We start from the raw sequence: 22,828 nt of genomic DNA on the forward strand, positions 1-22,828 counted from the left end.
TCATTCGGTTGCAGACTCCAAGGAGCAGCTGACATGCCAGAGGCTGTGCGTGAACAGCCCAGGAGTGGGGGTCTCACAGCAGAGCAGGGTAAGGCCGGCTCCCAAAGGCAAGGACTGGAGTGACCTAGCAGACCACGGGTCCAGAGAACCCGGAGGGGAACGTCACACCGCCCCCTCCTGGCAAGCGGCAAAACTGCTGAGCTCAGCACAGCAGCGGGAATGACGTCTAGGCCCCAGGGGCCGGGCAATACAGTTCTCCTCTGCTGCCACCTAGTGGGCAGAGGGGAGACTGGCGGGTGCCTGGTCATTGAGTCTCACCTGCCCAGGTGTGTTGGATGGGCAGCGCTGAACCCAGGCCGAGGGGCAGCTGGGCCGAATGGGGCAATCAGAACTAGGAAGGGAGAGGCTGCATCGGCTGCACCTCCTGCTGGCCCCTTCTCCCCATTTAGACAGAGGGAACCTGAGGCACAGAGCGAGGCAGGGACTCGCCCAGGGTCACACTGGCACTTGGGAATAGGACCCAGGAGTCATAACTCCCAGGCCCCCCTGCTCTAACCACTAGGCACCACTCCCCTCTTATAGCTGGAAATAGAACCCAGGTGACCCCACTCCCCTCCCAGATCTGGGAATAGAACCCAGGAGTCCTGGCTCCCAGCCCCTGCACTGTGCTGTGAGTCCAGCACACCCGTTTCAGCGGGGCCTGATCTCAGTCGAATGATAGCTACAATAATTATATTAATAATAACGACCCCACTGGAGCTGGGAAAACTTTATTTATTAAATCAACACGGATCCGTTAGTGGAATGCAATTTACAGCCACTGGGCAAAAGAGTCAGTGCTCGGGTGGAGTGGTGAGACCCCTGGGTGATCCCAATTGGCCCCAGCTTGAGGGTCTGGCCCCACTGACTCCCATGGAGCTACAGCCCATTGACACCAGCTGGGATCTGGCCCCATTGCCTTTGTTCCTACTAACTCATTGATCAGTCCTGGGACATTCTTGCAGGAGCTGAGTATCAGAGGGGTAGCCGTGTTAGTCTGGTTCTGTAAAAGCAGCAAAGAATCCTGTGGCATCTTATAGACTAACAGACGTTTTGCAGCATGAGCTTTCGTGGGTGAATACCCACTTCTTCGGATGCAAGAGCTGGGATTTCATTGACAGGATTCCCACTGAATTGTATTTTGGAATATTTCTACGTCCAAGTTACACAGATCTCCCAGTTACCTTGCACATATCTCTAGCACCTTCCATCCACAAAGGGTAGGAATCATGGCCTCAGTGCCAAAATGCAGCCACCTCTGGGGCCAGGCAGCTGGGGAGCAGCCACATGGGGGTGGCTTACCTGGTGCTGAGATGCAGCCACCTCTGGGGCAGGGCAGCTGGGGAATAACTGCACAGTGACACCTCATAATCTGGCTCACCCAATGCAGACCTACAGGACGGAGTTTAGTCTATTTCCCCAGTAGCAGGGTTAGCCATACAGACTATTTCACCCTATGGAGGTGAGGGGGTCTGGATCATCCTCTATATCCAATTCTCCCACGGCAGGATCCGTCCCATGGGGCTATGAAATGACCACAAGAAATTTGGACCCTGCCATCACACCCCGCCTGGCATCTCCTCACCCCCCGTCCCAGCCCAGTCAGGGATGTCCCCATCCTAAGGGGTCTTTCAAGACCACTAATGGTCAAGGTCATGACCATGCACCCATGTCTTAGTGGAAAACGGCTACCTTACCCCCTAGTCCTGTCAAAACCAGACACCTCCTTGTCCTAAGGGGGATGTGTACTGACCCACGGATAGGCCAGGTTCTTGGACTCACGTGCCAGCCAAGGTCGGAGACTACAAGTGCCATGGAGACTCTGTAAAGACCATGAATTTCCCGGTCCTTGGTCTCATGTCCTATCCAAGATTGGAGGTTCCAGGTGCCATGGGAAATCTGTAATGGTCATGAATTTCCTGATCCTTGGTCCTGCGTCCTATCCGAGATTGGAGGCTCCCAGCCCAGTGGGGAATTTTTAAGGTTCATGAGCAGCTGGGTCCCACAGCCCATCCAAAGTTGCCAATCTCCCCGAATCCCGTCCCAACAGAGTTTGGTGTCTCCTTGTTCCATGGTCACTTGGAGCTCCCCACCTTGGGGCCCGTACTTCCCAGCGATGCAGCCCCCTTCTCAGGCTGCCCCTTGCCTGCCTCCTTGTGACCCATGGTCATCTTCTGCCGGAAGGAGCTGCAACGCTGCCCCACCGAGCGCCACACCCAGGCCAGGCCCTCGTCCCTGGCCGAGGAGAGGAAGTAGAAGATGAGCGGGTCCAGGAAGGCGTTGCAGGCACCGGGCAGCAGCGCCACCCTGCGCCACCAGACATCTTCGCCGCGGACGTAGCCCACCACGTGGGACAGGTTATAGGGGCCGAAGCAGAGCACGAAGACAGAGAGCGTGGCCACGGCCAGCCGCACCGCCCGGCGCTTCTTCTGCTCGTGGAGATGGGACTTGACGAGGACGTGGATGCAGCCAGCGTAGCAGAAGACTGTGATCACCAAGGGCAGGAAAAACAGGGCCACGGAGAGCTCCAAGCGGACTGGAGCCAGCAGGGCCAGCTGCTCTGGACTGAACTCCTGGTAGCAGGCGCTGCCGTTGCCCATAAAGAGGGTGGCGTTGGCGCCCAGCGAAGTCTCCAGGATGAGCAGCAGGACGCCGTGAAAGGCCACCAGGGCCCAGATGGCCACACAGACCAGGCAGGAGTAAAGGGGCTTCTTGTAGAGCTGGTAGCGGATGGGGAAGGCGGCGCCCAGGTAGCGCCCGGCACTGACCGCCGTCAGGAAGCAGGTGCTGGCGTAGAGCGTGCCGAAGTGGGCCAGGCTGTAGAGGGGGCAGAGAAAGCTCGGTGGGGACCAGCCCGGCGGGACGACCTCCAGGATCTTGAGCGGCAGGATGAGGACGAAGGCCAGGTCCGAGAGGCAGAGGTTGATCATGTAGATGAGGTTGGGGGTGAGGCGGGCGCGGGCGCGGCGGAAGAAGATGTACAGCGCCAAGATGTTGGCGGGCAAGCCCAGCAGGATGGTGACGGAGTAGACAGCCAGGGCCAGGGTGTCCACCGGGTCCATGGTGCCAGCTCAGCGGGGGGTGGAGGAGGGAGGCATCTCAGCTGGGGCTGGAATGATAACAAGGATGAGCCCCCTGCACCTTGTCCCCTAGATACACTCCCACATCCCTGCCCCACGCCCCTAGATCCACACCCCAGATCCCTGCCCCACGGTCCATCCCCTAGATCCACCCCCATCCATGCCCCACAGCCGCATCCCCTAGATCCACCCCATCCATGCCCCATGTTCCCTAGAGCCACACCCCAGATCCCTGTCTCACGACCGCGTCGCCTAGATCCACCTCCTCATCCTTGCCCCGCAGCCGCATCCCCTAGATCCACCACCCCCATCCCTGCCCCATGACCATGTCCCTTCGATCCACTCCCATCCCTGCCCCATGGCCACATCTCCTAGATCCACCCCCATTCCCCGCCCTACGGCCGCGTCCCCTAGATCCACCTCCACATTCCTGCCCCACAATCACACACCCTGGATCTACCCCCAGTCCCTGCCCCATGGCCGTGTCCCCTAGATCCACCCCCAGATTCCAGCCCCATGGCCATGTCCCCTCGGTCCACCATGATCTTTGCCCCACGGCAGTGTCCCCTAGATCCACCCCCCATCCCTGCCCCATGGCCGCATCCCCTAGATCCACCTCCATGTCCCTGCCCGTGTCCTTTAGATCCACCCCCAGGTTCCTGCCTCATGGCCATGTCTCCTAGATCCCACCTCTCTGGCTCACCCCGCCCCATCCCTGCCCCATGGCCACATCCCATAGCTCCTACCTCTCTGGCTCAGCTCCCCACAGCTGCGCTCCTGCCTGGCCTGGCCCCGGGGACGTGGCGAGCTGCGGTGCCAGCGGTCGCTGGGGGCGTGGATCAGCCTCCTCCCAGGTGGGATGAAATTGCCCAGAAGGAATTGTTCAACCAGGGCAGCTTCATCCCCTGGCTACGTGGCTGGGCCATAAAGCCATAAAAACCCAGGGAGGCGCAGGGGGCTGCCCTGCCCCACAGGCCCTTCTGCCTCGTGCCCCCCAGCTGGAGCGACTGAGAGGGAGAGAACAGCCGCCGAGGCGGGGGCACGGCTGGATTATCCCCCACGGGGAGTGGATCCCTCTGTGTGGACCCGGAGCTGGGACCCCCAAGTAGGACAGACACTCAGCCCCATAAGGTCACCCGATAAATGGGACTCGCCCCCTCATCCTGGGAGGAGATTCAGAGGCAGCTGCCGCTCATCGATCCCTGCATGGTGGTTTCCTAACTGCCCCGCCCCAGAGGTGGCTGCATCTCGGTGCTGGGTGAGCCATCCCCGTGCAGCGTCACTGTGCGGCTCTTCCCCAGCTGCTCTGCCCCAGAGCTAGACGCATTTCTTGGGGGCTCCTTTAAAAGCAGCTGGATCCCCCCCTTGTTAGTGAAAAGCAGCATAGCATGGCATTCACGTGTGCAATAGGCGCTTTCTACCCAACTGCCAACGTAGTGGTTTCTCCTATCGCCAGAGCCGAGGCTAGAACTCAGGAGTCCTGGCTCCCAGCCCTTTTTGCTGTCAGCTCATCAGCTGTCAAGGCCTGTTATTTTGGCAGCTGATACAAAGCTCAAGGAGCGAACTCCCCCCCAGATCCATATCGCTCTGCTTGTTTCCGTGACTGTGTGCTATTTCCGCTGGGAGAGATAACGTGGTTTTAGAGACACACAGGAAGGCAAGGTCAACTCACTAGAGCGAATTACTCCCTCTGAAGTGCTTCTGCAGGAAACCCCCAGCATGATCTCATGACCGAGCTGGCTGCATCTCAGGCCCGGTGAGCTGTCCCCATGTGGTGTTATGTGCAGCTGTTCCCCAGCTGCCCTGCCCCAGAGGTAGCTGCATCTCAGCGCCGGGTGAGCCATCCTCATACGCTGTTATGTGCAGCTGTTCCCCAACTTCCCCACCCCAGTGGTGGCTGCATCTTGTAGTCGGTCAAGGAGTCCCCATGCGGCGTTATGTGTGGCTGTTCCCCAGCTGCCCTGCCCCAGAGGTGGCTGCATCTCAGCACCAAGCTAGACCTCCCCATGCAGTGTTGTGTGCAGCTGTTCCCCAACTGCCCCACCAGCATCTCAGAGTCCATCAAGGTATTCCCAGCTGCCCTACCCCTTACAGGCATTAAGTCACTCGCACCTACACCATAGCAGGAAACTGAGGCACAGGTTAGGGAAGGACAGAATGGAGGAGAACCCAAGAGTCCGGATTCCCAGCGCCCCCAGTGCCATGCTCTGGCATTGCATCCCCTCAGGAGACCTCAGATAAATACAGCTCCAGGCGAATGCTCATAGATCAATTTATTTCTTTTCCTGCTGTGGCAGCTGCGCCGGTTTATCTTGGCAGCGGGGGCCGAACGCTCCGGTGCTTTCAAGCTGAGAGCTGTTTACAGAACTTGCTATTTGACCAGTTCCTGCTGCAGTTAATAGCCTGTAAAGTATTTTTATTGCTGATCCTACGGCGGGAAGAGATGCCAATTACAGCCCTGATTCCTCGTGCCAGGCGCGTGCTAGCCCAGGCACTCGTTAATCAGAACGGAAAGCACTGAGTGACTGCATGCGGCTGTTCCCTGGCTGTCCCACCCCAGAGCTGGCTGCATCCCAGCACCGGATGAGCCATCCCCCCGCAGTGTTGCTGGGAGGCTGTTAAACAGACACTACGCTTATAAACATTTCAGTGAGCATTGCAAATCCTCCCCCTGGCCCCCCAGTTCGATCCCACTCCCCTCCCAGAGCTGGGGCTGGAACCCAGGAGTCCTGGCTCCCAGCCCCCACGCTCCAACCTACAGCGCACTAGAAAAGCTGCAGCAGGTTGAGCTGGCTCTTGAGCGCTAGTTGTGGGGTCCCCTGCCCTGGGGGGTCCCCTATCACCTGGGTGGGGAGGTAGGGGAGTGAGACTTGGCCAAACCAGGCTCAGCTTGTAGGGGAATCACCCACGGCCTGTGGGCCTCAGGGGGGTCGCCGTGCTGGGCGGCTAAACCTCAGGGGCGAATTACCGCCGAAGCGGGACCCGCCGCCAAAGCGCAGCCGGGTCTTCGGCGGTAATTCGGCAGCAAAGACCGGGAGCAGAAGAAGCTCCGGGGGCCGGGGACCTGCGAGAGTTTTCTGGGGCCCCTGGAGCGAGTGAAGGACCCCGCTCCAGGGGCCCCGAAAAACTCTCGTGGGGGCCCCTGTGGGGCCCAGGGCCTGGGGCAAATTGCCCCTCTTGCCCCCCCCTCTGGGCGGCCCTGCCTGGGGATAGCTGGGGAGAGGGGGTAACCGGGGAAAGCGCCCCCTACTGCAGACAGGTGTGTCCTACAGCCAGCTGGGGAAGTGTGTGTGTGTGTGTGTGTGTGTGTGTGTCCCTGCTGCCCCCTGCTGGCTGGAACACCCCACCCCTTGCTCTGTGTGTGTGTGTGTGTGTGTGTGTGTGTGTGTGCTGCCCCCTGCTGCCCCCTGCTGGCTGGGACACCCCACCCCTTGCCGTGTGTGTGTGTGTGTGTGTGTGTGTGTGTGCTGCCCCCTGCTGGCTGGAACACCCCACCCCTTGCTCTGTGTGTGTGTGTGTGTGTGTGTGTGTCCCTGCTGCTCCCTACTGGCTGGAACACCCCACCCCTTGCTCTGTGTGTGTGTGTGTGTGTGTGTGTCCCTGCTGCCCCCTGCTGGCTGGGACACCCCACCCCTTGCCGTGTGTGTGTGTATGTGTGTGTGTGTGTGTGCTGCCCCCTGCTGCCCCCTACTGGCTGGAACACCCCACCCCTTGCTCTGTGTGTGTGTGTGTGTGTGTGTGCTGCCCCCTGCTGCCCCCTGCTGGCTGGGACACCCCACCCCTTGCCGTGTGTGTGTGTGTGTGTGTGTGTGTGTGTGTGTGTGTGTGTTGCCCCCTGCTGGCGGGGACACCCCATCCCTGGCCCCTGCGTCACATCTCCCGTGTTTAGCGCTAGCTGCACAGACTCTGCCCGCCCTGCCCCCGCTCTGCTCCCCTGTCCAGATCCAGCGCTAGAGCCACTGACCCTCCCCCATCCCCCACAGGCTCTGGGTCTCTAGGAGGGGCCTGGCCTCCAGAGCTCAGCTGGGGCTGAGAGTCCAGAGTGGCTCGGGGCCACACCCTGTGGGTCCATGGCCCAGCCCTGTGGGTCTATAGCCAGGCTCTGTGGGTCCATGGCCGGGCTCCACGGGTCCATGGCCGGGCTCCGTGGGTCCATAGCCAGACTCTGTGGGTCCATGGCTGGGCTCCGCGGGTCCATAGCTAGGCTCTGTGAGTCTATGGCCAGGCTCCGTGGGTCCATGGCCGGGGTCCGTGGGTCCGTGGCCAGGCTCCGAGGGTCCGTGGCCGGGCTCCGTGGGTATATGGCCGGGCTCCGTGGGTCCATGGCTGGGCTCCGTGGGTCTGTGGCCAGGCTCCGTGGGTCCGTGGCCAGGCTCTATGGGTCTGTAGCCAGGCTCCGTGGGTCCATGGCTGGGCTCCGTGGGTCTGTGGCCAGGCTCCGTGGGTCCGTGGCTGGGCTCCGTGGGTCTGTGGCCAGGCTCCGTGGGTCCGTGGCTGGGCTCCGTGGCCAGTGGGGAGCCGGCCCCGTCCGGGGAAGGTCAGTGCCTCAGGGCCGCGTACTGCACGCTCGCCTCCGACTCCGAGTCCGACTCGAACTCCCAGCGGCCACGTGGGGCCCGGGTGCGCGGCGGCAGCACCAGGGTGCAGTAGTTTAGCTCCTCCTCCTCCTCCGGCCGGGCCCCCATGTTCTCGTAGTCGCCCTTCGCTTCGCCCTGGGGAGGCAGGCGGGGGTCAGAGAGGGACAGCTACAGACACCAGCCCCCAGCCCCGCCTGCTGGGACCCCCCCAGCTCGCAGCCCGCAGCCCCCCGCCAGCCCAGCCCTGGGCTTCTCCCAGCTCTGCCAGTGCCCCTCACTCCCGCCCGCAGCCCCTGCCAGCCCAGCCCTGGGCTCCCCACCCCCAGCTCTGCCGGTGCCCCTAACTCCCGCCCGCAGCCCCCTGCCAGCCCAGCCCTGGGCTCTCCACCCCCCAGCTCTGCCGGTGCCCCTAACTCCCGACCTGCAGGCCGCAGCCCCCTGCGAGCCCAGCCCTGCCCCCCAACCCACGCTGCCAGAGGAGAGCTGATGTTAAATGAAGATGCCTCAGGACATAATAGGCCCGTTGCAGGCTCCCCAGGGTGTTCATGGCTGGTTTAGATTCCAGCTGCTCGGGGGAAGGGCAGGGTATTTTTATCTTATCTCAACAAATGATTTTATTTTGAGAGCGAAAGTTTATTCTAAGTCACGTGAGAGACACGAAAAGGGAACTAGAGGCAGAAAAACAACCTGTCCAGCCTGCTATGCCGGGGTGTCTTAGCCCGATACAGTCCCATCACCCCTGCGATCCCAGCCCTGGGCTCCTCCCCCCAGCCCTGCCGGTGGCCCTCACTCCCGACCCGCAGCCCCTGCGATCCCAGCCCTGGGCTCCCCCCAGCCCTGCCGGTGCCCCTCACTCCCGACCCGCAGCTCCTGCGATCCCAGCCCTGGGCTCCCCCCAAGCCCTGCCGGTGCCCCTCACTCCCGACCCACAGCCCCCTGCTAGCCCAGCCCTGGGCTCCCCCCCAGCCCTGCCGGTGCCCCTCACTCCCGACCCGCAGCTCCTGCGATCTCAGCCCTGGGCTCCCCCCCAGCCCTGCCGGTGCCCCTCACCCAGTGACAGATGGGCATTGCCCAAGCATCACAGTTAAGGGGCCTAGAGGACACAGGCTCTGAAGTGATGGGGCTCTGGGGGGACCCAGGGTAACCCCAGGCTGGTACCTTGGGTGGCAGGTTTGGTTTCTTCACCACACTGTAAATAACAGTTTCATCCGGGGGCCCTGGCTTCACTCGCTGCTTCGAGTTTCCTGGCACACTGGGAGGAAATCGACAGCTCTGATGAGAAGCAGCCAGGACTCCTGGGTTCCCTCCCCACCCCTGGGAGAAGCCAGGACTCCAGGGTTCCCTCCCAGGCTCAGGGAGGAGCCAGGACTCCGGGGTTCCCTCCCGGGCTCAAGGAGGAGCCAGGACTCCTGGGTTACCGCCCGGGCTCAGGGAGAAGCTGGGACTCCATACTGGGGGCAGAGAAACTCATTTCTCCTCCGCCGGTTCCTTTCCTTTGTACCTGGCAGGGGCGGTTGGCCCCTGGGGGTGGCTGGGTGGGAACTGGAGTGTAGCATAATTGACAGCATCTCCGGATACTCCATTCAGGCACCCCACCGAGCTGGCGGGCCGATGGGTTTTCAAAGGTTCCCGTCTCCTAGGCTGAGAGAGAGACAAAACATTCCATTGAGTGCATGGGGATGGCTCGCCCAGCTCTGAGATGCAGCCACCTCTGGGGCAGAGCAGCTGAGGAACAGCCGTTCAGTGATGCCACAAGTTTAGGATGGGAAGTGAAGAAAAATCCTCTCTTCTTGTAATGTCTGAGAGGGCTTGGCGGAGGCAGAACAGAATTTCCCACGCTGGGGTTTCGCCCACACGCTGGGTTTGATGTCCGGAAGTTTAGGGAATGGTCTCAGGAACCTTTAATGACCCCAAGGGCTCAGGACTAGAAATTCAACTCTGATCTGCTATAGGGCAACGCCCTGCAGCACGGCGCCCCCTAGCACCGCCCTAGGCATTACAACCAGCCCTGACTGCCAGGGGAGAGCCCCACCCTGCCCCCTGCAGCACAGCGCCCCCTAGTGCCGCCCTGGGGCACTGAGGCCAGCCCTGACTGCCAGGGGACAGCCCCCGCCCCCTGCAGCACAGCGCCCCCTAGTGCCGCCCTGGGGCACTGAGGCCAGCCCTGACTGCCAGGGGACAGCCCCCGCCCCCTGCAGCACAGCGCCCCCTAGTGCCGCCCTGGGGCACTGAGGCCAGCCCTTATTGCCAGGGGAGAGCCCCCACCCTGCAGCACAGCGCCCCCTAGTGCCGCCCTGGGGCACTGAGGCCAGCCCTGACTGCCAGGGGACAGCCCCCGCCCCCTGCAGCACAGTGCCCCCTATCAAAAAATCTCTCACCAAGAACAATCCCCTTCGCCTGCCCAGAGGTGCCACAACCAGCTCGGGAAGACGCCGCTTCCTCCTGCAATGACAATGTGGAGCAGGGTCAAGAGCCAGGACTCCTGGGTTCTACCTCTGGCTCTGGGAGGGGAGTGGGGTCTAGTGGTTAGAGTGGTGGGGGGTAGGAGGGGAGTTTCCCGGCTGCACGAGCCTGTCGCAGAGGTCAGGCTGCCCGGCTCCGTGGGTGCTGATCCCTGGGGATTGGGGATGCCCGGGCTGGGGGTGAGGAGAGGTTTCTGCTTACCATCGCCTGAGGGTGAAGATCAGCACCAGTAGCAGGGGGATAAACGCTACCACCACACCGATCCCTAGAGCCGCGTTCTTGGCTATAGTCATGGAGCTCCCTGCAAAACAGAGAGCAAGGAATGGGGGGCACGGGAGTGGGGGCCAGTGGTTAGAGCAGCTCAGGATTGAGGGGCCCCAGCAGAGCTGGGAGCCGGGTGAGCCCAGTGCTGGGCTAGCAGGGGCTGCGGGTCGGGATTGAGGGGACCAGCACACAGGCCCCTTACAGTAGACGGTGAGGTGGATGGGCGAGGAGTCCCCGTAGGAGATCTGGTTTCTGGCCCGACAGTGGTAGTGCCCGGACGCCTCCACCTTCACAGCCAGGATGCTCAGCACGGCCTGGCTCTGCCGCTCCTGCCGCTCCTGCAGTCGGCCGTCCCGGTACCAGTCGTAGCCCAGCACGGACGGACGGGCATCGGCCCAGCACCGCAGCATCACCTCCATCCCCTCCACAATCCGCCCCTGTGGGGCCACGGAGAGCTGTACATCCCGGGGGCCATCTGGGGAGAGAGCCAGTGCCAGGGGTTAGCGTGGGGGGCTGGGAGCCAGGACTCCTGGGTTCTGTCCTCAGTTCTGGGAGGGGAGTGGAGTCTAGTGGTTACAGTGTGTGGAGGGCAGGGTTTCTGGGAGTCAGGACTCCTGGGTCTCTCCCCAGCTCTGGGGGTTGGTTACTTACACCAGACATCCAGCGGGATGGGCTCAGCACGGGTGGTGCCCACGTCATTCTTAGCCTCACACCGGTACTGGCCCGAATCAGCCGACACCACGGCCGCCAGCTGCAGCCTCCTGGAGTTCTCGCCCTGCGGCTCCCCGTCCTTGTACCAGGCGTAGTGCAGGGCAGAGGGGTTGGCGCTGCCCACGGAGCACTCCAGGGTCACGGCCTCGCCCTCCTTGATGGACCCTGATGGCTGCCGCACCACGGCAACGTGCTGGGGCGCGTCTGCAGAGAGACACACAACCCTGAGAGCCCCGGGCCGCCGGCTCACTGACCCCCGCTGGGATCTGGCCCATTGACCCCAGTGGAGCGTCGGCCAAGGCTGGGGTCTGACCCGATCTAGATTTTAAAGGCCTCCCATATCACTCCTCTGGTTCCGCTATTTCTATAGAAAGCAGGAATTTTCCTTCCTGGGTTCCCTTCCAGCCACTGGCCCCTCCTGATCCTGCTGAGCTTCAGAGGTACTACAGGAGCCTAGAGACCCAGAGATCGCACGCAGGGCCCACGGGGTGGGGGGAAGCCGGTACAAATTACCGGGGCCCGGCGGTCCGGAAGTGGGCCCGGGGCCCGGCTCCCCCCAGCTCCTCGTCAGCCCTGTTTAGCCGGTCCGCCCTTGCTGGGAGGCCTGAAAAAAAAATTTCACTAGGGCCCGAACCTGCTCTCGGCGGCCCTGATCCCCCGGCCTCTTGGGCCAGCCTCTCCCGGCTTAGCTTTACAGGTGGGACAAAGCTCCAGAGCTCTGCTCCTTCAGCTCCCTGTCTCCATCACCCAGGAAGGCCTCGCGTCCATGTCGTGACCCTAAGGCCGACGGGACGAGAGTCCAATCCAGCTGGGCTCTTTCTGGTGCTCTGCTTGGAAGCACTTCCCACTTCTCCGTGAGCCAGGCGTGTCTAGCCCAGCTTAGATTCAGGACTCCCCCCAAAAGCCCCTGAGATGACAACCAGACCTGCCAGAGGGTTTTTCAGCAGATCTATTTTTGCCAGAAAACAGGAGGTTCACCCCCCAAAAGATTTGTCGCACAGGGAACAACAGTCATTTCTGACAACAAAAAATTGGTTGGAAAAAAAATATTCTCAATGTACCATTTTGGGGGGAGGGGAGAATCATTTCTTTTATGATTTTGGACAGATGTTGGTTGTGAGATCGTGGTGAAGTTCTCACCATTGTTAAGTTATTTACTGGAAAAAGCTAGGAAGGGGTAAAAGGGGGGAGAAATTATGGGGGAAACACTTTCTGGTTATTTCTAAACGTTAAAAAAAACTTTTTTCCTCTATTTTTTCAGTGGCACAAAGTCCAAAAAGTCACTTTCCTCCGTGGAAAATATAAAAAGGGGTTGTTGGTTTTTAATAAACCCCACTACGTAGTGAGACAAAATAACCCTTTTCAAAACTTTTCTGATACTGTTCCAGTGAAAAATAAAGTGAATTAAGCCACAAAAAAGATACTTTTTAAATAAAAGGCTAAATCGTGAGCGTAAATAACACTTTTCGAAACTTTTTTGCATGCTTTGTCAGTCACAATAAAATGGAGAAAGCCAGGAAAAAGCATGACAACGTGATTTTCGGTTTTTGTAAAGGCTAGGTGGTGAGAGAAAACCACAGCTCTTCAAACATTTTTTCTCCCTTTTCCGGTGAATTAATAAGGCAGAATTTTTTTTAAAAGTCACTTTCCCATTAGAAAGCGTGAAAAAGACTTTTTAATAATAATAATTATGAGAAAAGGCTACACAATGCAACGAACGCACAATTTGTATTGCTTTTCACCCCTACTTTTCTGTTAGAAAATAAAGGGGGGGTTGGGGGGGCTAAGTCACTTTTCTCATTAGAAAAGCATGAACAAAATGTAAAAGGCCAAACAATGAGAGACAAAGACCATTTTTTCTAAAGGGAGAAAACTGAATTTTTTTGCTCTTCGAAAAGCACCAATGGAATAAAAATGTCGAGCCGGAAGAACAAAATGATATTTTTCCTCAAAATTTTGCAGTGGAAAATTCCAAGAGGACTCTGCCTGGGAAGCCAGGAGGCGATTACTTACACTGCACATCCACTGAGACAGGCGGAGACTGTCTATAGCCGATCGCGTTCTGAGCCTCACAGCTGTAGCTACCGGACCGCTCCTCTGTGGCAGGGAAGGTCAGGACGCTCTCCTGGGTCTCCTGATACCGGCTGTTATCCTTGTACCACGTGTACTTGGTCACCGGGGGGTTACTGCTGCTCACGGAGCAGTTCAGCGTCACCGCGTCGCCTTCTCGGATGCGCGGGGGGTTTTCAAGGGTGATTCGTACCCCCTTGGGGGGGTCTGGAAAAGAATCGAGATCAGAGTGTGTCTCAGTGTTCGGGGGGGGAGGGTTATAGGCAGGAAATAAAAAGGAGGGAGCTGCCTGAGTGTAGCCGACACCTGCCTGAGTCTGCAGAGAGCCTGAGCTCATTGCTGGGAGACGAGGGTGTGACACCCTGGCACCCCAATAGTCACCACTGTCATGTAATTAGGATATGTTTTGCACAAAGTATTCCTTGTGAGGTATCATGTTAAAAGTCTTGCTCTGCTAGACATTAATATCTCGTTGGATTGTATGTGTTACCGTCGTATGTGGAGTTATGAAGTTTGGCTTTGTGTGTGTTACTGAAACACGTTGTGAGGCTGAAAACACCCACAAGCCGCCTTTCAGGTACAGCAGTAAAAAGGCCAAACAATGGTAATGGCTTATTGAGGAAATGCAGACGAGCACAAGGATCACCCCAGGAACTGTGTGCAATAGAAACCTCTCCGAGATAGCACTGCACAATGGTCACAGCAAGTGGGAAGAAGCTATACAAGTGGGGGAAATGATGGTCCCTCACTCTCCCGACAACAACGCACCTGGAAACACCTGAGGGGCAAAGACTGAACTGTGGGAAGTGATGGTCCCAGGCTGGAAGGATTTTTAGCCTGTGTATGAAAACCTGGGAAAGCCGAGGCAGCTTGTGCCTTAAGAATCTGCCAGCCTGTTTATCACTCAGCGGGAGAATTTGTTAATTCATTTCCTACCTATCTAGTGTGTTCAGCTCAGTTCGCGGTTTTGTTTATTTACTGGGTAAGCTGCTTTGAGCTGTTTGCTGTCACTTATAATCACTTAACATCTGTCTTTTGTAGTTAACAAACTGGTTTTGGTTTTGCCTAAAACCAGTGTCTGGGAATTAGAGCTGGAGGCAGAAAGCGTTGCATCCCTCTCGCCACATTGAGGGAGGGGGCGACTTTTCCGAGCTTACGCTGGACAGTTCCCTGCGCAGCGCAAGACGGTACCATTTGAGATTTACACTCCAGAGGGGGGTGCGCGCCTTAGCAATGGAGAGGTGCCTTAGCGGAGCCTTCCCGAGCGGAGCTGGTCTCAGCACATGTGCGTGAAGCTGCAGCTCGGTGTGTCCCTACCTGTGTGTAGGCTGGTGAAAGAGCAGGCTTGAGGAGCTTGGCAACTGATCACAGCCCCACAGTGTGACGGGGGGCCCAGGTTGGTGGGTCAGATGGGCTCAGTGGTACCCCAGTTCCAAGTGGCACCCCGGGGGGAACTTGTCACAGAGGGAGCTGCCCCAAGTGTGACTGACAGAGCAACGCTGCTTGGGTCTGCAGAGAGTCTGAGCCTGTCGCTTGGAGAGGAGGGAGCTGCCCTGAGTGTGCCTGAGTCTGCAGAGAGCCTGAGCCTGTTGCTTGGACGGGGGGAGCCATCCCAAAGGGATGTTAACTCTCAGCCCTGCTGTGCTGAGGCCCTGTGGCAATTGGGGGCTCTGTGAAGCAGGAGGAGGAGAGCACCCCACTCGTGCACAGATACCCTGGATGCTGAGGTCCATAATGGGATCCCACTACTCACACCAATGCCTCTTCAGAGTCAGGAAAGAGGTCCTAGGGGGAGGCTACAGTTCCTGCCCCTCTGGGATTCATGCAGGCTCTGCCCCGCCAAGCTGGAGTGCAGATCCTGGATACCCCACCCAGCTGCAGCGCCCCCTGCTGGTCCCCTGGCTACTCACACTGTACGTCGACTGTAATGGCCGGCGACTCCGACATCCCAACTCTGTTCTGAGGCTCGCAGTGGTAGGAACCGGACTGGTTGGGATGGATCTTGTCGAAGCGAAGCTCCTGCTGGGTTTGTTCTGGGATGTGCTGCCCGTTTCTGTACCATGTGTAGTTGCTGACGGGCGGATGAGCCCTGCAGGAGCATTTGAGCACAACCGTGGTCCCTTCCTGGATTGGAGAGCCGGTCACCAGTTCAACATGCACATCCTTTGGGGCGTCTGGGGAATAAAAAGACCCTGATTTAAACGGACTATTCCATGGGAAACCCTAAGTGACTTGACCAAGGTCACTCCGGTAGTCCAGTGGCAGAGAACAAACTGAACTTAGTTCCTCGGTGAACACCTAACAAACCAAATGTTCAGTGAAATGAATTATCTGTCTGTGGCAAAATCTCCAAAAGCTGCAGGGGCAGGCAGAGGGAAAGTGTTTTTTGGTCTGTGGGTTTTTTAGCACAATCAGGGATATTTCACCCCAAAAGCGAATGTTCCTCTTGCATCACACGTTGTTTTCTGCAAACGCCATGGACCAGGTGTGACCCACCAAATTCATTCAGGAGCTGATAGGTTGAAAAAACTTTCAAGCGTTTGAAACAGCCAAGTCACTTCTGCTTCAAAATGGGCCAATTTGGGGAAGGAGGGGAGAACGTCACATTTTTTAAATGACAAATTTTCTGTTTTCTCCTTTTTGCCCCTGAGTGAAATAAAATAAATTGTTCTAGCGTTTGTGGGTTTGTTTGTCTTTTTCTCCCAACTGTGTGTGTGTCTGTATGTGTACACATGTCTCCCTGCTGCCCCCTGCTGGAGGGGTTGAGTCCTGCTCTGTGCATGTAAGCACTCCCCCTGCTGGAGGGAATGGGTCAGATCTGCCTTTGTGTGTGTGAGATTAGGCAATTGCCCTCTGCTGGCTGGAACCAGAACTGCCATGCTGTGTGTCATGGGCTTTGTACTGCTAAGCCCTAATGGAGATTCCCCTTTAACTTCAGTTCCTGTCTTTTCCAGTGCCACAAGCCCTGCCTATTTCACATCCTCTGATGTCCACATCACACGTGTCTAGGGAAGTACAATAACACCCTCTCTTAGTCCCCCTCCTTGTGCTCAGCAGAGGTATCTAGTCTCAGGCAGTTCCACTGACCCTGCCTTCCCGTCTGGCCCCAGCCCCCACACTCACACTGAACATCTATCCGCAGCGCTGGGGATGGGACCGTGCGTATTTCATTGGTGGCTTGGCAGTGATAGGAACCAGAATGCTCGTCCCCCTTGGCTTCAAACTCCAGCCTCTGCTCCTGGTGCAGCCACTCTGTGTCCTTATACCAGTTGTATGTGGAGACGGGGGGGTTGCTGCTGTTGGTTAAGCACATCAGCACGAGTCTGTCCCCCTCTCGGATGGTCCCTCCGGGTGTCGCTTTCACCTGGACTCCCTTAGGGGCATCTGGAGCAAACCAACACGCGGGTGAACAGCTGAGATATGGACACTGTCCAGACGTGGGATAGGGAATGGGACACTGGGCCTTCCCCCTCCAGGGGGCGCCAGCTCCCATCCAGGGCAGGGACTGGCTGGCTCAGGGGGACGGGGGATGGGGCCTTTCCCCTCTAGGGGGCGCCAGCTCCCATCCAGGGCAGGGACTGGCTGGCTCAGGGGGACGGGGGATGGGGCATTGGGCCTTTCCCCTCTAGGGGGCGCTGGCTCTGACCCTTGTGCCCATCCCTGCCCAGCGAGACGGCCCCACCCTTCCTTCAAAATACAGCCAGCTCCCGCCCCATTGGCCAATCTGCTTCCACCCACCTGGACCCTAATCCACCTCCCTGGTGCCCCCCAGGAACTGCAGCCCCTAGGGTGCTTACGGGTCAGTGCCAGAGTTACTGGTGGGGCTGGTGCTGTCAGACCCAGGGGATCCCAGTTCAGCCCCCCCCCACACACACACACTCACATTTCACGTCCAGCACCACGCTGCTCTCGGAGCTCGGTGTCCCAGCCGGGGTGCTGAGCCGACAGGTTAAACTTGTCCCATGGTCCTCCCAGGTGGGCGTGAAAGTCAGTGAGCTCTGAGTCCTTCCACTCTCCATCCTTGTGGTGGGCTCAGGGGTCCCATGCCCCAAACCGACCCACGTCAGGGTTATGGGGTAGTTGAGGCAGTAATAGGCTATGGAGCAAACTGCCTGGGCTGGGATTGACTCCCTGAGCTCGCCGGGTGCTTGGATTTTAGGAGCTGGAGGCGAATCTGTGTCAGGGGACAAAGGGGAAGTTATTATGGAGAACACTTTATTATTAGGTGGTGGTAGATGTCTGGCTGCGTGTGTGTGTGTGTGTGTGTGTGTGTGTGTGTGTGTGTGTGTGTTCTCTCTGTGTGCTGTCCCAGCTCTGCGCAGACACTTCGAGCGAACTGCCCAATGACCACTAGATCCGTTAAGGTACGAAGGCACCGGACCAGGTTTATCGTCAACAAAGCATGATAGTAGCAATGGACGCAGCTCAGTTCGGGGCAAGACTTTCCACTGAACCCTCAGCTGGCCAAAGTTTCTCCCTCTGAGGCTGTGTCTACACTGGACCTTCATCAGCAAAACTTTTGCCATTCAGGGGTGTTAAAAAACACCCCCCCCCCCCGAATGACAAAAGTTTTACCGACAAAAAATGCAGGTATCAACAGTGCTTTGTGAGGGAGCGCTATCCCGCTGACAAAGCTGCTGCCGCTCCTTGGGGATGGAATTTTTTTGTTGGCAGGAGAGCTCTCTGCTGCCGACAAACAGTGGCTACACTGCGCGCCTCTTAGTAGCAGGGCTGTAGCAGCACAGCAGTGTCGCTGAAAGGTGCCTAGTGTAGACAAAGTCTTAGACACATCCTTATACCCTGCTATAAACAAGTTCCGTACTGTCAGCCTGATCTTATCTGTTAGGAGGGGTCAGTGTGTTCCCGTTATCCTGGGGGAAGGTTTTTGTACCTTCCTCGGTACCACTTAATATCGGGCTGTGTGTGCGTGAGTGCTCTGTGCCTAGCACTTCTCAGCAATGTGAATCTCTGCACGATCAGCCCTGTTCTTGCCACATTCTGTGAGCAGGGCCTGCCTCACACCAGGCCTCTGATACAAGGGCTCACGTCACAGGCTCTCTTCCTACTGCATTAGGTATGTTACGGTAGAGTCCCTGCCCCAGGTGAGATCTGGGCCCTGTTGGGCTGGGCGCTGCCCAGACACAGCGAGAGACAGTCCCTGCCCCAAAGAGACCACAGTGGAAATAGGCAGAGGATTATTCTCCCTGATTTTCATTTGGGGAAACTGAGGCACCGAGAGCTGAAACGACTTTCCCTGGGGCATCTGGGGGAAAAGAGAAAACATGAAATGACAAAACCCAACCCCCGACATCCTTCCTTGTGCTGCACTTGGGGTGAAAAGGGAATAAAAAGCGAGTGGAAAAGTGAAATTCGAGATTTGTGAGTAAATTATTTCAGGAGAAATGTGGAAAAACACAGTAAAACAGAAACAACTTGGAAGTTTTCTATCCAAACTGTTGTTCCGTTTTGCTAAAGGCTCTGCTGAACAGCACAGAGGATACCAACCTATTGCTTCTGCTAGGTAAGGACCCATCTCCTTTAGCTCGCCTGGCAGAGGTCGGTGCTGCTCTCGTGCAGACAAGGAGTTCAAGGCTGGCTGTAGCCCCAGACTTTAGCGAGAGTCGTTGCCTCATTAAAGGGATGGGACAGAGGTGGAGAAAATAGGAACAGCCGGCCTGGATGTCATCCCAGGCGCACTGAGCTGCATCCCCAGCAATGGCTGCTATCAGAGCGGGGTCTAGTGTTTGGGGGGGCTGGGAGCCAGGACTCCTGGGTTCTCTCCCCAGCTTTGGGAGGGGAGTGGGGTTGAGTGGTTAGAGCAGGGGGGTGGGCTATGAAACTTTAATCTGTTCCTACAAGGAAGCCCAGGACTTTCCCTCTTACCCGTCACGTTCACACTGATCCTAGTCATCCACTTCTTCTCTTCCTGCTTCTGCCTGGGGTTCGAGACGATCAGTCTCAGCCCATACGAGCCGTTCTCACTGGCCCGCAGGTCAGACAGCTGCAGGCTGCAATCTTTCTCCAGGTCCCCCAGGAACCTCACGCGCCCTGCGAAGGCCGGGCTGATGGCGGCTTTGTGTTTATACAGGACGGTGCCACTGAAATCTTTCTTCTCAGAGTCATACACAGGGTTCAGGTACCAGGTCAGGGAGCTGATGATCAGTTTGTCTGTCCTTATGGGGGTCACGACACAGGATCGATAGCGGCACGGGATGGACAGACAGGCCCCCGTCCAAGCGATCAGGGACTCAGGGACCTCGACAGGTGGGTCACATTGACAGAGGAAGCCTGGAAGCAGCAGAGTGACAGAGATGGCAGCGAGGGGCAGGCTGGCCGGGCACTTCCGGTGCCAAACTGGGACTCAGGAGATCGGGGTTTGATTCCCAGCACTAAACTCCCTGTTCTGCTCATGGTGTGGCTCTGGGCCTCAGTTTCCCCATCAGCACACTGGGAAGAACCCAAGATTCCTGATTCCCAGCTCTAAACCACTAGACCCCACTCCCCTCCCAGAGCTGGGATAGAACCCAGGAGTCCTGATTCCCAGCCCACCCCCCACCGCCAATCACTGGATCACATCAGTCTTATGCAAGTGGAGTAAATCTCACAGAGGAAAACCTCCCTCTGAGCTTGTGACACCCCCCCCCTCGGCTGGGTCTCCTCTCCCATCTCCCCTGCCCCCATGGCTCTGTGGGGCTGAAGCAGCCAGACCTTTAGGGCGAGGGGAGGGGTCTTACCTGGGAGGAACAGCAGCCAGACGAGGTGCCTCATGGTGACCCCTGGGCAGCCGCGGCGCCGGGGAGCAGAGGAAAGAGCGAAGGGCTGGTCAGTTCCTGCGATGACCCAGCGCAACATCAGCCACCCGGAGCGGAGAGAGACCAGCTAGAGGGGAGACTGCAGGGAACCCGCTACCTGCCCGAACCACTAGACCCCACTCCCCTCCCAAGGGTGGGAGAGAACCCAGGCGTCCTGGCTGCCAGCCCAGCCCCCTGCTCTAACTCACTAGCTGCTGGATGGGTTTGTCACACATGGCGCGGTGCAAAGGGCGTCACATTTACACAGGGAAGGCAGCTAAATGCACGGGGACCGTTACACACCCCACTAGGCTGGGTTCTGTTATTACAGGTCTTGGTACAATCCCACCCACACCCCCCGGGAGCTCAGACCGGATGCCTCTAATCGGTTAGGGGGTGGGGGCTGGAAGCCAGGACTCCTGGGTTCTATCCGTGGCTCTGGGTGGGGAGCAGAATCTAGTGGTTAGAGCAGCAGAAGAGCCCAGAAGTCTGAGCCCACTTGTGTGAGAGGTTCTCCAAGTCACCCCCCGTGCCTCAGTTTCCCCAGCTGTGCAGCAGCTGTCAGGTTGTGCATCGCCGCAGGCCAGGCACGGCGCAGGCTAGCGTCAAAGGCCCCGGCTGCTCCTCACGTTTGATTCCCCCACTTGGGTGATGGGGGTTGAAGACTCCTGGGAACGCTCCTCCCCCACTTCCGAGCAGCGCAGGGCGCCAGAGCAGCTGTTTCCCCCGCGTCAAGGGCCGCTGGCTAGGCCTCGGCCCGGGGTATTTTTGTCACAGAGACGCTGCCACTTCCTCTGGGCATTGAGCAAACCAAAGTGAGGGGGAGGACGTGGGAGAGTGGCCTCAGGGTGTGAGAACCGGCATTGACTGCCCCTGTTCCCTAGCACCCCTCTAACACCCCCACCCTGCAGCACAGCGCCCCCTAGCGCTATGCTGAGGCATTGGAGTCAGCCTTGACTGCCAGGGAGAATGTGCCCCCCCCGCTCACTTCAGCACAGCGCCCCCTAATGCCCCCATCCCGCCCCCCTGCAACCCAGCACCCCCTAGCGCCTCCACTGTGCCCCTGTACGTGTTTCCCTGTAGGTCTCCCCTCCAAGCACTAAACAGGCCCCTTTCTTCCCGCTTAGCCCTGGAGAGCCAGCGTGCACCAGCTCCAGCTCCCAGCCCCCCACCATTACCCCTAGACCCCAGCTCCCTCCCAAAGCATGGATAGAACCCAGGAGTCCTGGCGCCCAGCCCCCTGCTCTAAACACTAGCCCCCACTCCCGCCGGCAGGAGAATGTGCAATTACCTTATAGCGCGTCCTGCAGCCGCAGCTCCGGCAGCCGATCTGGCCGGGGGGGAGCTGAGCAATCAGTGCAGCGGCTTTGGAGGGCGAAAGGGGAAGTGGCACCGGGTGAAGTGAGGAGGGGGTGAGATTTCTGTGGGTCCCCCTGGGGGCGAGCTGGGGGGGCTGGGCCCCAGAGCACCTTGAAGGGCGGCTCCAAACTCCCCCCTTTCGCTGCAGGTGCAGGGGGTTGTTTAGCAGCGTCTGAGTCCTTCACTTTCCTCTCTCTGGCTAAGCAGGGCCGGGCACAATCCGGGCATGGATGGGAGACAAGAAGGGAGTGGGGTGGGGGGGCTCTCCCTTGGCAGTCAGGGCTGGTCCCGATGCCCCAGCCCAGCACTAGGGGGCGCTGTGATGTAGGCAGCAGGGTGGGGCTCTTCACAGGGCTGACCCTGGTGCCCCAGGGCAGCGCTAGGGGGCGCTGTGCTGCAGGGAGCAGGGTGGAGGTCTCCCCTGGCAGTCCGGGCTGGCCCCGATGCCCCAGCCTGGCACTAGGGGGCGCTGTGCTGCAGGGGGCAGGGTGGGGTCTCCCTTGGCAGTCAGGGCTGGTCCCGATGCCCCAGGTGGCACTAGGGGGCGCTGTGCTGCAGGGAATGGGGGGTGCCACCCCTGCCACAAGGGAATAGGAAGGTCACTAATTGCTCAGAATATCTCAGTCCAGACCTGCGCTCAGCCTGGGGCAGGGACAGTAGGGGGCGATCACGCCCTGGGCACGGCGGCAGGGTGGAATATATGATCGCACCTCTTACTGCGGTGCCCTCGGCCCTGTCCTTCTCCAGCCCTGCGTCTATGTCCCCCCATATGGGCAGGGATAGATTCACAGCCAGGGTCTGCAGGATTCAGTGTTTGTTTCTTGATCATTTCAACAGACAAGATCAACATTTATTTTCAAGCTTTTTTTTTTTTCAATTCTCATCCCTGGAAATGTTCACAATTTTTTCCTGATTTTTATCGATTTCCCGCGGGAGGGAGGTGAGCAGAGAACAGCGGGATCGGCCAAGAATTACTTCCTGACAGCAGCGGTTGAGAAGCTAAAAGTTAGTGCTTTCTAACCCTTAAACAGAAATGTCGCTGGTTCACATATGCAAAGTCAATATCCTGAAATCAAACGCCGAGACGTTCTCAAGCAGCGTTCGACTTACTCTGTAAATGTCAATTATTATCAAGGGAGATATTTTTTCCACCCCTTGACATCGACGTTCACCGATAAAAATGCCTCTCTGCCAAGCCTAGATAGAAACGTGTTCGGCGGAACTCCATGTTTACTTTTTAAAAAACTTCGCCGGACAATTTACCATGTTTTTCTTTCAAATGTGTCTCTGTAAACGTGCAGTCGCGTGACGTGGCGGGGCGGTTAGCCGGTGATTTTATTTACAGGCAGTCGATCTTGGGGCTCAAGGAGGTACAGCTTTATAACTCTTTACAACATCCACTGTCAACATCACGTGGCAAAATACACAAAGGACAAGCCATCAAGCAACAAATCAGACCTGTTCCACTTGTAAC

The 22,828-nt window shown here is 58.2% G+C and overlaps 2 protein-coding genes across 2 annotated transcripts; both read right to left on the reverse strand.

Annotated features, from left to right (window-relative positions):
• Nucleotides 1–2,114: 2,114 nt before the first annotated feature.
• Nucleotides 2,115–3,101, reverse strand: LOC123351999 (free fatty acid receptor 1-like). Its single transcript, XM_044991682.1, has one exon. The coding sequence runs from the start codon at nt 3,099–3,101 to the stop codon at nt 2,115–2,117; it is 987 nt and encodes a 328-aa protein (XP_044847617.1).
• Nucleotides 3,102–6,922: 3,821 nt separating this feature from the next.
• On the reverse strand, nt 6,923–19,972 carry CD22 (CD22 molecule). Its single transcript, XM_044991684.1, has 13 exons — nt 19,939–19,972; nt 19,088–19,558; nt 17,088–17,378; nt 16,328–16,588; nt 15,115–15,378; nt 13,148–13,411; nt 11,075–11,338; nt 10,626–10,898; nt 10,361–10,460; nt 10,075–10,138; nt 9,198–9,337; nt 8,855–8,948; nt 6,923–7,831 (listed from the first exon to the last, which is right to left on the reverse strand). Exons 1-13 carry the CDS (start codon nt 19,970–19,972, stop codon nt 7,658–7,660), a joined length of 2,694 nt encoding a protein of 897 aa, XP_044847619.1. The 3' UTR covers nt 6,923–7,657.
• Between the last annotated feature and the right edge of the window lie 2,856 nt (nt 19,973–22,828).

This window comes from Mauremys mutica, chromosome 17, assembly GCF_020497125.1.
Source record: "Mauremys mutica isolate MM-2020 ecotype Southern chromosome 17, ASM2049712v1, whole genome shotgun sequence".
NCBI classification, from domain to species: domain Eukaryota; kingdom Metazoa; phylum Chordata; order Testudines; family Geoemydidae; genus Mauremys; species Mauremys mutica.

What these genes read in the sequence shown, in the direction of transcription:
- LOC123351999 (XM_044991682.1), bottom strand. Translation starts at nt 3,101, where the DNA reads ATGGACCCGGTGGACACCCTGGCCCTGGCTGTCTACTCCGTCACCATC.
- CD22 (XM_044991684.1), bottom strand. Translation starts at nt 19,972, where the DNA reads ATGAGGCACCTCGTCTGGCTGCTGTTCCTCCCAG. An exon ending in GATCAGTGTGAACGTGACGG is followed by an intron (nt 17,379 to 19,087) that starts GTAAGAGGGAAA and finishes CCCCTGACACAG; the next exon opens with ATTCGCCTCCAGCTCCTAAA. An exon ending in CATCCCGCTGGATGTCTGGT is followed by an intron (nt 10,899 to 11,074) that starts GTAAGTAACCAA and finishes CTCTCTCCCCAG; the next exon opens with ATGGCCCCCGGGATGTACAG.